The sequence below is a fragment of the Aquarana catesbeiana genome, linkage group LG01 (assembly GCF_042186555.1).
Source record: "Aquarana catesbeiana isolate 2022-GZ linkage group LG01, ASM4218655v1, whole genome shotgun sequence".
NCBI classification, from domain to species: domain Eukaryota; kingdom Metazoa; phylum Chordata; class Amphibia; order Anura; family Ranidae; genus Aquarana; species Aquarana catesbeiana.
The window spans coordinates 304521157-304533605 of NC_133324.1; the positions used below are offsets into that span (position 1 = coordinate 304521157).

General features: G+C 43.6%; 1 protein-coding gene across 1 annotated transcript in view; it reads right to left on the reverse strand.

The window, feature by feature from the left end:
* Positions 1–12449, reverse strand: part of LOC141143749 (dehydrogenase/reductase SDR family member 4-like) — a 158673-nt gene that overhangs the window by 21525 nt on the left and 124699 nt on the right. The window contains exon 7 of the mRNA XM_073629352.1: positions 7234–7286. Within this exon, the coding sequence (XP_073485453.1) occupies positions 7234–7286 (53 nt within the window). The remainder of the gene's footprint in view (positions 1–7233; positions 7287–12449) is intronic.

Genomic DNA, 12449 nt, shown 5'->3' on the forward strand with positions numbered 1-12449 from the left:
TTGGGCTGTATATGTTGGCTAGGGTGATTGGTTTGTCCCAGAGAGTGCCCTTGAGGAAAATATAACAACCTTGTTCGTCAGCTAGTGTGTCTGACATTTGAAGGGGAGGTGCCTGGATATCAGGATGGAAGTCCCCTTGGTTTTGGTGGAGGGGGATGTGGCATGGTATACGTGTGGGTAGTGAAAGTTTTCTAATTTGGGAATGTTGTTGGTTTAAAGTGGGTCTCCAGTAGAAATATGATATCTGCTTTTAGAGTGTACATGTTGGCTAGAATTTGTGACCTTTTTTCCAGAATATTAAGGCCTTTTGTGTTGAGAGATATTATTTTAAGTGAGCGGGGTGTGGTTGAGGTCATGGTAGAGGCCATAGTGGGTTTGATGGTGATCAAATAGGGTGTGGGAAAGTCTAGTAGTATGAATTTGTATGATGTGGTTTCGCCCTAAGGGCGGGGGGTGGGTTGGAGGGAGAGAGAGATGTATGTACGGTGTGGGTGAAGGGCTCAGAGAGGTTAGAGGGAGGGGTGGGGGTGGTGGTGGGGGGGTGGGAGGGTGTGGGTGAAGGGGGGCAAGGAAGAGGCAGAGGTAAAGAAGGGGGGGTGAGGAGAGGGTGGTAGGGAAGATGTGGGTCAAGTCCGGAGGTGAGGATAGGCCTGCTAGCTCACCCTAGCAGAGGGGGGGTTTGGAATGAGTCAGCTGGATGAGGACATGGCAGTGGTCTCTAGATGGGTGGGATCTTCGACATCGTTGAGGTCATGTGTTCGTATGGGGGAGTCTCTGTTAATGGTATTGTAAGGGAAGTTTGGGTGTCAGTGTGCAGGGTCCACAGTGTTGGCTCTGTAGTGTGAGTAGAGGTATGATGAGGGTGGCAGGTGTGATAATTAGGATTCCCGTTATTGGGGGGTGAACCCCTGTGTGTCATGCTAGTGGGTTTCCCTGCGGTGATTATAGGAGTAAAAAAGCTACAGGGAGGTAGTGTAATCAAGACCGACTGGGATTTGGCGTGACAGTATAGGTTTGAAGTCAGACATAACAAGCATAGAACAAAATAAAAATAAGAACATTTACAACTGGTATGGGTAGACTTTGCGATATAAAGAACACTCAAAAACATGTAGAAACATTCCAACATAAACATTAACATTAACTGGAATAATTGGGAGAGATTCCAAGAGAGGGTTGGAGGGTGGGGATAGGAATAGGGTTTGGGTTGTGAGATCATTTTGACAATAAGCGTATTGCTTGGGTCTGGTGATCTTCTGTGTTTTTGGTTGGCTTACAAGTTTCAGGTCTGGTAAAGGATAAGCAGTGGGGATGGTTAGGGTTAGGTTGGGTTTAGGAGGTGTTGTATGGTTAGGATATCACCCCCTCTGATGTTTTCCCTCGGAATCTCTCCCTGCTTATTAGGCAAAATGTGCGTCTCAACGGAACAAGGTATGTGGTACAATGGTCAGGAGGGATTGTATTCTTCAGGCTGTATCTTGAGTGCTCATGCCGCAACTAGAGTAAACAGTTTACTTTAAAATAAGTAGACATATTTACAGGTAGCGGTGCAGTTCTGTAGTGAAGTAAAAGTGGGAGTGAGGTTTGTAATATAGTGAGTATGAGAAAAGTTGAGGGGAGAGAGGGGAGAGAAGAAGAAAAAGAAAAGGGGAAAAAGTAGAAAGGGCTAGGGAAGGGGAAGGCAAGGGTTGGGAAAATTAGGAGTTAATGAGGGGTCCGGCAGAGGATGGTATAGGGCTGGAAGTATTACTCCCTTAGTTCACCACTACTTTAGCAAGTGAGCAATTGGTGGGGAGGAAAGTTCTTGTTTGGTGGTCTTTCAAGAGTCTGCAAATCCTGGTGGTGTATAAGAGATGGTGTGCGTCGAAGAGTAGGGGCTTGCACGAGTGTCTTGGGGTCCTCCCGGGAAGTTGTCGTCAAGCACGAATAACCTTGATTTAGGGTTGGAAGTTAGTTAGGATTTGGCATGGCAAGGGTAAAGATGGTGAGAGTTTCCTCGTGTGGCTGCTCTATGTTTACCTCTTCTTGGTCGCTTGTAGAGGGTTGTTTTGGGTTGTGACAGTAATGGACCCGTGGGGGGTAGGCCCAAGTAGGGTTCTAGGATGTATGGGTTGTGACCTCCTAGTTGCTAGATCGCGTCTGTGTGGAGAACTGCATTCTTCTGAGCATGGATAAACTTTTGAGGTCTTCCGGAAGCTGTGATACTGGTTTTGTTAACAGGTTTGGAGTGTTGCAGTTGCCATTAAGCTCTTACTGGCAGGGTCATGACGTGATGCGGGTTGGCAAGATGTTAAGGCATCCTGTTGGGGGGGATCTTCATGGAGTTTAGGTGCGGGGGAGAGTAAGGGCTGGTCATTGGCTAGTAAATAGAGACAGTTAATGATGTGAAGGTACTGACCTTGATCCGTTAATTGCAGGGGCATAGCAGGGGTTTCCTTTAGTTGGAGAAACATGCTCTTCTGTGTGCTGGAGACGCTGTAGGGCTGCCATTTCTCGGAGCGTCTTGTGTGTCTTCCATGGAGGAGGCCTATCGCATTGGTGGCAGATGGAAATTGCTATACCAGTCAGGGAGGTCAATCGCGGGGATCTCTAGGGTGCTACAGAAGTGTTCTAGGTCCTCTGAAACTCTTAGATTTGCTGTGCGGCCATGGTTTGAGGCTGAGAGGCAAAAAGGAAATTTCCAGCGATAGGTGATTGATTTAGAGCATAGGAGGTCCAGAAGGGGTCTTAGCTCCTTTCTGCGTTGCAGAGTGATATTCAATAGGTTTTAGTAAATTTTAATTTCTGAGCCGTTGGACATAATGTTCTGTGCTTTCCTCAGGATTTCCTCTTTTTGAGGGAAGCTGACAAGGCAGCATACTACATCTCTGGGGGGAATCTGTATCTCTGCCTCATGGTCTGAGATCTCTGTGTATGCACTCCATTTCTATGGGGGCATCTTGTGGCCTTTCCTGGAGGTCATTAAAGAGGACTATTGTGGCTTGGGGTAGCCTATTGGGCTCAATGCTTTCAGGCATGCCTCTTACCCTTAAGTTGTGTCGCCTGCCACGTTTGTCGAGATCTTCTAGGTGTCTGTGAAGTTCTCGCAAATGTATGGCATGTGATTCTGTTACTTGTACCTGGCAGAGGGAGGTGTCATGGCGCGCTGCTGTTCTTTCAACTTCTCCCACTCTGGCGCTGATATCTTGGGTGTCACCTCTGAGATCTGAGAAAGCTGCTGACAGTGTGCTCTTGATGTCGGCAGCAATCTCATGTAGATCAGATAGATTTAAGGCTCTGTTCTCCCTTGGACTCGGGAGAGCTGTGGCAGGGTCAACGCCCTGTGAGCGGAGTGGGCTTCTGCTGGAAGAGCGGGATCTCCAGGAAGAGGGCTGTGATGCAGACATGCTGTCCCGCTGTTGCCGGGTACGGAATAGGTCGGGGATATTGCCGCTGAGCTGGGTTCCCTGATCCCTAGGTAATAGGACCTGGTAGCGGACATGCTACGCTGTGTTCCCCCTGTCATTTGGAGAGCAGAGGCTCCGTTTAAGACTGTTCAAGACCTCGGGGATGTCAGAGCTCTGAAGTTAGGCGGCCATCATGGACTAGGATAAAGCAGCGACAAAGATCATAACCATATCTGACTAAAAGATCCGACTCACTGACTGAATTAACTGAATTAACTGACCCACAATTATGTTATTTTAAGATGTAATTTTCTTGCAAGTTCACATTTTTATGTCAATGGCCCTGAATTTTTATTTGTTAACTAGAGATATGTAATGTGTTATCTATGTTGTAGATAACATATTGTAAAACTGATTTGTAAAACATGTTCACTAAAAAAGTAAGCTAAAAATTAATTCAGAACATAGCTTCTTGTAATATACATGATACATACACTGAAATAAATTTCTCTGGTGCCATAAAGATATGAAGAAATATCCCCAGTGAGAACACCCACACCCAATAAAATATTTACCACATCTTAACCCCATTCTAAAAAAAAAGTTTTTATTGTTATGTGTCAGCTCTACTACTTCCTTGATCATTTTATACTCACTGTACAGAGGTTATGATGCTGATTTAATATCTACTGAGGATACTGAGAGCCAAGACAAGGCATATACAGTTGAAATGCTAAATCAGGAAGATGAAATGCTTAATCAAAAACTACATGTTACGTGTCTGGTTGTACAGTGTGGAAAATGTATGTAAATCACAAGACATGCTGCAGTCAATTGCAAATCCTTTGGTAGTAAAATAGTAAATATGTGTAATTAAACTGTATTTTTATCTCCTGTTAAACCCTTTGTGTTTGAAGAACAAGCCCCAGCTACATACCCATATTTTATCAGGTTGATGGGGTTATACTATGATGATGCCAGGAGCTTCAGGCATTACCCTGGTAACTTTTTTTTCAGTTGGCAATGGGCTTTAATGTAAAAGTGATCCTAGCGGCTATTTAGTCGCTGGATAGCTTTAACAGGTGGCAGGAGAACCCTTCTGCCTTCTTCCGCAGCTCTCCCATTGATTCCGCTAGCTGTCCAAGTATTTTGCCACTTCTGACTTTGGCTAATGTAAACAGGCTGTTACCAGTCTGTGAAAGCATTGGATCAAACCAATCTTGATTTGATCTGATGCTTTTAAGGGCAGAGGAGAGATCTGGGGTCTAATAGACCCCAGATCTCTCAATAAGGAGTACCTGTAACTGCCCATGCTATCACATAGGATGTTGGTTATTCCTTCTGATAGCAATAAAGTTAATAAAAAAAAACAGTGTACAAAAAATAATATACATTTGAAAGCACCCCTGTCCCTTTGTGTTTGTGCACAATGGGGAACACATACGTAGGTCTCGCACGCATATGTAAACATGGTTGCACCACACATGTGAGGTATTGCCGCAAACATTATAGCAAGAGCAATAATTATAGAACCAGACCTCCTGTATAACTCTAAACTGGTAACCTTTAAATTGTAGCCTATGGAGATTTTTAAGTATCGTAGTCTGGCGCTGTTCCACGAGCATGCACAATTTCAAGGTGTGACATGTTAGGTATCTATTTATTAAGGGTAACATAATTTTTTATACTTTACCATATAATTGGGTATTTTATTGTGTTTTTGTCCAAAAAAATTGTGTTTGAAAAACCGCTGCGCAAATACGGTGTGGCATAAAATATTCTCTAGGGCCTCTGCTTAAACAAATATATAATGTTTGGGGTTCCAAGTAGTTTTCTAGCAACAAAAAAAATGCTGATTTTACATATATGTGAGAAGTTTCAGAATAGGCAAAGAATAAAAGCAACATGTGTGCAATAATTTTATGATTTGAGTTTTTATGAGTGTTCTAGATTTAAAGGGGTTGTAAATGTTCAGGTTTGTTTAAAAAAAAAAAAAACATACATGTCATACTTGCCTCGACTGTGCAGTTGTTTTTGCACAGAGTCACCCCCATCCTCCTCTTCTGGGGTCCCTCCCTAGCGCTCCTGGCTCCAACTCTTCTTGAGTGTCTCGTCGGAGAAGCGCTCTCCGACGGGACACCCGTGCGGGCACGCTCCCATGTCCTACTGCTGCGTCTGTTGACCCAGACATCAGGACTCGGCTCCGCCACTCAGCACCCACATCATTGGATTTGATTGACAGCATCAGGAGCCAATGGCTGCGCTATCAATCTATCCAATCAGGACACGAGACACCGGCTGGAGCTGGTATGCTCGTTTTCATCGCGGGAATTATGGGGCTCAGGTAAGTATAAGGGGGACTCGAGGGCGCTGCTGCAGTAAAGAAGGTTTTTCACCTTAAAGCAATGAATGCATTAAGGTGAAAAATGCAGAGGGTTTAAATTGCTATTATTAGAGAGAGAATTTAGAAACACTATGTAATGCTGGCAGGGAACAGTGACAATGAAGACATTTCCTCACCAAAGTTATTCTGAAATACTGCAAGAATCACAATCTACATGTAATGTACATTAAAGTTAAGTTGACCACCCTATGTCTGCATTAAATAGTAAATTAAATGGAGTAAAAGCATCTCTCTGATGCTGTTTGGCTTACATATGCTAAAAATGATAATATTTCATGGTGAGAGCACATTTTTGAAGAAGCAAAATTTATACAGACTATAGGAACAAATAGCTAATATTAGGCATGGGTTCCCTGGACATAGTGTTTTGAAGCATTATGCGTGCTGTCGTCAAAAAAATCTTAAAGGTCCCATTTTTCTTGCCCCTAGATTGGAGGGGGAGCTATATCAGGTGAGACATCTTGAAATTAGAGACTCACTAAATATATATGACCTCAAACCATTCACCCCTTTTGGGATGAACATAGAGTGGGATGTGAGCTATTTCATAAATAATGGTTAATATTATCAAAAGTATTTTTATATTATTGGTTTTTTATTTTTTATGACTATCAATTGCCTCTTTCTTGTAATATAATTATTTTCATATTTTATTGTACTTATCATTTTTGTACTCTGGATGTGTTTAATATAGTTAATATTATTGGGGTGAAATTTTTAAATTATACATAAGATGAGACTATATTAGACAAGTGATTATAAAAGTTCCTAAGGAGTTTGCTTTCCGGGAGCTGGAGGGTGGCTGGTTACCTGGGAGGTTGCCCCCCTCCACCTCTGGTATCTGGAACAAATTTGTTTTTTTATTTTAATATATGTTCTGTTTTCCTTGGTCCTGGCTTTTTCGGCTTCTGGGTGTTGGAGCACATTGGTTGTTATTACTGATGCCAGAAGCATAGTCGAGGAACAAGCCAAGGTTCGAGGGGTAGCAATAATGGATGGCAGCGGGGAAGACAAGAGTGAGATAGTGGCTGAAGAGAGCACAATAATCTGGCAACAGGAAGTACAGAGACATGGCTTAAATTAGGAAGTTCATAGGGGGGAGCAATGAGTTCAAGTTTTAAGACAAACAATGTTCAAGGCAGGATCATCCAAGGAATTGTTCAGATGTCTGTCCAGCATTGCAGGTGGCTCAACAAGAAGGCACATTGCCTAACATGGCAGAGATCCTGGGTTCAAATCCAGTCCTAAATTAATGGTGGCGTTAATGAAAGTCAACTATAAGGCATTTTGTGACCACTCTATATTTTGAGGGTCTACTTTATCTGGTAAGCTGCTTGGTTTTATCACGGTGGTGTTGAGTGCAGTCACTTTCACACTGAACCTGATGTTGGGACTTCTTTGCTATTGGACATTGTTTAGTTATTATATAAAAATTATACATACCTGTGAACCCCAAGAGGCATCAGTTTTGACTTTAATTCAGGAGTCTTTAGTATCTGTAATAGGGCGTACACACGGTCGGACTTTGTTCGGACATTCCGACAACAAAATCCTAGGATTTTTTCCGACGGATGTTGGCTCAAACTTTTTTTGTCTACACACGGTCGCACAAAGTTGTCGGAATTTCCCATCGCCAACCATGCGGTCACATACACCACGTACGACGAGACTAGAAAAGGCCAGTTCAGAACCAAGCGCGACACCTTTTGGGCTCCTTTTGCTAATCTCGTGTTAGTAAAAGTTTGGTGAGAGACGATTTGCGCTTTTTCAGACTCGTGGCTTTCAGATCGTTTTCTGCCGTTCAGTTTGTGCTTGTGGGTTTGTATCTGCTCTTCAGTGCGTGCAGCAAGTTCCGCGTGACTTTAGGTAGTCATTGTATTCTTGTTCGCTCGTTACTGTTTTTCAGGTCGCTCTTCACAGGCCTTGCTGTTCTTCAGTGCGTTCTGTTACTTCGTTCTGAGCAGCTGACCGTTTTCTAGCCATGTTTTGTATGCGTACTCCTCGTAGAGTTCGTGCTGTGCGGGGACTTGGTGTTGGGGTCCTGACCTTGACACAAGTCCAGTCCATGAACAGGGTGGGGAGGAGTTCATGGACCAAGAATTGGTTGCTTCAGCGTGACCAGTTCTGTCATATGCCTTTGCTCCGTGAGATCCGTGAGAATAATCCTGATGATTTCAGGAACTTTTTCAGGATGACGGACCCCGTATTTCACCGTTTGTTGGCTTCGCTGACCCCCTATATCAGCAGGCAGGATACCTGCATGAGGCAAGCCATCACTCCGGAGCAGAGGTTGGTCGCTACCCTGCGGTATTTGGCCACAGGGAGAAGCCTGCAGGACTTGAAGTTCTCGACAGGCATCTCCCCCCAGGCTCTGGGTATCATCATCCCAGAGACCTGTTCTGCCATCATTCAGGTCCTGCAGAAGGAGTATATGAAGGTAAGATTTGTATCCTATTATATCACATTTTATTGTATTGAATGTTTGCTAATATCTTGTATTTCTTTCCTCATTCCCTAATTACCATGATTGGAATATGCTGTGAATGTCCCCTTTGTCCTCATTCATGCAGGATTTTTATGTAATTATTATTTTAGGTCCTTCATACATATTTGCCTTCAATAACCTCCCCAGCATGGTGTCTCCTGGCCCTATATTCACCTCATGTAGTCACTTAACAATGTATTTTATCAGCTCTATAGTAGTGCTTTACCCCAAACACGCCCTAAAATGTTTAGAAATGTTATTTTTGATTTAAATTCAGGCAGAGTGCCAGAGGCTTTTTTTTGTGCTGTCCCCAAATAATTTTTAGTAACCCTCACTCCCCCAACTGCTAAGTCAGCTGATCCCAATTCTCTATCTATTCTCAATCATCTATCTGCTGACTTTGCCAAACCCATACACACTATATACCCACCTCTTTTGTGGTCAGATGTATGGAGGAATTCCCCAAAGCAGGTAGTGCAAGGGCCTGCCTGTATACTTTCCAATGGTACTGTTTAAAGTATTTGTGTCCTATTATTATCTTGACAGGTGATAGCAGAATGCCCAAATGTCCTCAAATGTGTACAATGTGTATTTATATCTTTGTATTATGACACTTCTTACCTGTCCAGTGGGCTGCCAATAGTGTAACTAAGGAGGGGCTGTTCCAAGTAATACCCATTATTTAGGCATTCATCTCCCAATGAAGTGAAGAGGGTTACCTGTCCAAGATTTCCACACACCCCCTACAATGTTAGAAATGGCCCATGAGGGGGGGAGGGGGAATATGATAGGTGTACCTTATACTTTGGCCTTGTTAAATTCTCCTTACTAAATGCTATCTGGAGGTTGCCCCATAATGTTTGTGTCTAATCTGCTTGCCATGTTTCTGTGAAAAAATAGTAATGTTTATTGTTTTTTCCTCAACAGTTTCCTTCCACGCCACAGGAATGGCAGACTGTGGCCTCCCACTTTGCCCAGCGGTGGGACTTTCCTAACTGCGGAGGGGCAATTGATGGAAAACACATCCACATCGTCCCACCACCCAACTCGGGGTCGTACTATTATAATTACAAGGGGTTCAATAGTATAGTGATGTTGGCGGTGGTGTCGGCTAATTACGACTTCTTGTATGTGGACGTGGGGAAGAATGGCCGGATGTCCGATGGTGGAGTCATCGCCCAGACGGAGTTCTACAGGCGTCTCCAGAATGGCAGCTTGGACTTGCCAGCTCCAGAGGACAATGTTGAAGGACTCCCATTTGTGTTCGTTGCTGATGAAGCGTTTGCGCTGGGGGACCACCTGATCCAGCCATTCCCAATGAGGACCCTCACCCCGGAACAGAGGGTTTTTAATTACCGGCTGGCCAGAGCCCGAAGAGTGGTGGAGAACACATTTGGAATCCTGGCCAGCCGGTTCCGCCTATTTATGACACCCATCCATATGGCGGAGTATAAACTGAACCATATTATACTTGCGTGCTGTGTTCTCCATAACTTTTTAAGGAAACATTCGGCCAACTATGCTGGCTCAGTTGGGCCTGAGGCCGGAATCATACATCAAACCACACTGACGGCGCTTGAAATTGGCCGTCCTGGCTTGCCCTCCCTGAGTGCCCGTGATGTACGGTTACGCTACCTGGAGTTATTTGCGGTTAGGGGGGCTATCAATATGCCAGCAAATATGTGAAGCCTTTTTATAATAAAAACAAAAAGAAAGTTTTTGTGGACATTTACTGCTTGTGTTTGTTTTAGCTGACCCTGACAGAAATGTTTTGAGTGCAGAAAATGGCGTGATTGTGTAACCTTATACAAAGCACTGTTGGCTGTTATTTACTAAATGCAAAAACACATTTCACTACAAGTGCACTTGCAACTGCACTTGTAGTGCAAAGTGGATTTGTCCTTAGGAAATAACCCCCATTTTCTCAGAAAACAACAATTACATCACCCCAAAAGTGTTGTAGCGTTGAGACAATAATCCACACATTCTTGATTAACAATCTTTTTAATACCTGCACAATCACATGTGCATTTACTAAAGGTTTTTCAAACAAACCAACATGTTTGTTGTATAACAATTTTTGTGGTGGCATTATCCAAAATCAAAATGTCCATTTTATAGAAAACAGGCCTGTGTAAAACCAACAAGAAAGACACAAATCTTGAACTTACAAACGTCACATTTGGTCGAATTTGAAGGCAATATCAGACATGAGTATTTAGGAACTGTGTTTGATATTGCGTTCAGATGGGGGAAATCTCCCCTGGAAAAGCCAAATTTGGAAGATGCACACAAATTTCCCAATGTCAACATGTGCGACCTGCCATCACGGGGGATCAAGGGACGTGTTTTGGGGGAGAAACCCCTTCCTCTCAGCTACTTTATTATTGAGGAAGGGGTTGCACCCCCAAAACGCGTCCATTGATCTCCCGTGATGGCAGATAGCACATGTTGGCACACTGTGTGCATCCTCCAAATTTGGCTTTGTCAAAAATCACAAAAAGATTTAGCACATTGTAGCACACAAAAGAAGAAATTGATTTGGAGGGGTTTTAAACTCGCCCCAAAACATCAATGATGTTTTTATATTTTGGAATAACATCATTGATGTTTTGCTTGATGATTTCCAATTGTAAATTACACCCCATGATCTCCCCGATCAGGATCTGGGCACTTTCGGATGTGAAAGGATCTGGATCCACAACATCACGATCACCTAAAAAGAGAGGAACCCCAAATAATAATAATAATAAATTTGGTTTAAAAAAAATGCCGCCATCCATCTCTTATCTGAGCCTGTGGTTGCAGACACTCACCTGTTGTGGTGCCAATTTCCACCACGTCTTCATCCTCCTGCTCAGCTTGTGTTGGGGGGATTTCCCCTTCTTCCAGAGGGGGGGGCTCTGGTCTCCTCGGATGAGGGGTGTCCTCCGAGTCTTTTCTCCCCTATGTAAAACAAAAAAGGTATACTTAGCACACAGATATTTAATGTCAGAACTATAAAGATGAAACATTGCTTGGAAGTGGGGTACAATTGTCTATTTTAGCCGAGTTCCAAGATGTAGCTTTTTTAGTGTCCTTTGTCAAGCTGCAATACTTTACCTGTTTAGTACAAGCTTCACAGATGGAGACCCCCCTATAGTATACACTGGAGCACCTGTGTGGCCCCCCTAATAAAAATGGTGTTCTGGGGTCCCACACTAGTGCTCCAGTGTCCAGATGTGTAAACAGCTGCTCAGTGTCCTCTCCTTACACAGAATCTAGTTTGCCTTTCATTCTAGTAACAAAGCCATCTACACAACCCAATTCTTTGAAGACAAGTATAGGGCGTCAAAATGGTGGCCAAATGCATATGGGCTAAACAATGGTATTTTATAGTTGGAACGAAAAATGTTTGATCCGAATGAATAATGTGCCCATGAACATGAAAGTTGCCATTTTAAACTGTACAACAGTTCCTAAAAGCACATGGAGCAGCACGAACGTAATAAAGACAAAAAGAATAGGAACACAGCACAACTACTTACTTTTTTGCAGCACTCTCCAGATCTTTCTGTACTGCTCGTGTTCTCGTAATTTGAGCTGATCTTTCGATCGTCATACCCCGAAATTCTGGTGCAGACTCCTGACTAGGGATGAGCTTCGTGTTCGAGTCGAACCCATGTTCGACTCGAACATCGGCTGTTCGATCGTTCGCCGAATTGCGAACGTTATGGGCCGTTCGCGCTAAATTCGTGTGGCGCGTCACGGCCCATAATTCACTGCGGCATCGCAGTGCATTGCTGGCTGATGATTGGCCAAGCATGCACTATGACCCGCATGCTTGGCCAATCACAGCGCCGTCAGTAGAGAGAGCTGTAATTGGCCAAAGCCAGGGTGGCTTTGGCCAATTATGGCTCAGGGGATTTAGTACACACCCCACACTATATAAGGCCGCCTGCACGGCGGCCCTGTGTAGTGTGTGTTCCGGTGTGCTGAGAGATAGAGAGAGAGAGAGACAGTGTCATTTGATTTGAGTTAGATAGATTAGGCAGAACAGTCAGTCAGTTAGCTGCACTTACAGTGTATTGTGTATATATATGCATCCCAGGTGTTGCATATATATATATACACTGTATTCAGTTTAGCTAGATCCGTTCCTGTTATCTTCTATCTAGACTATTTACATTTAATG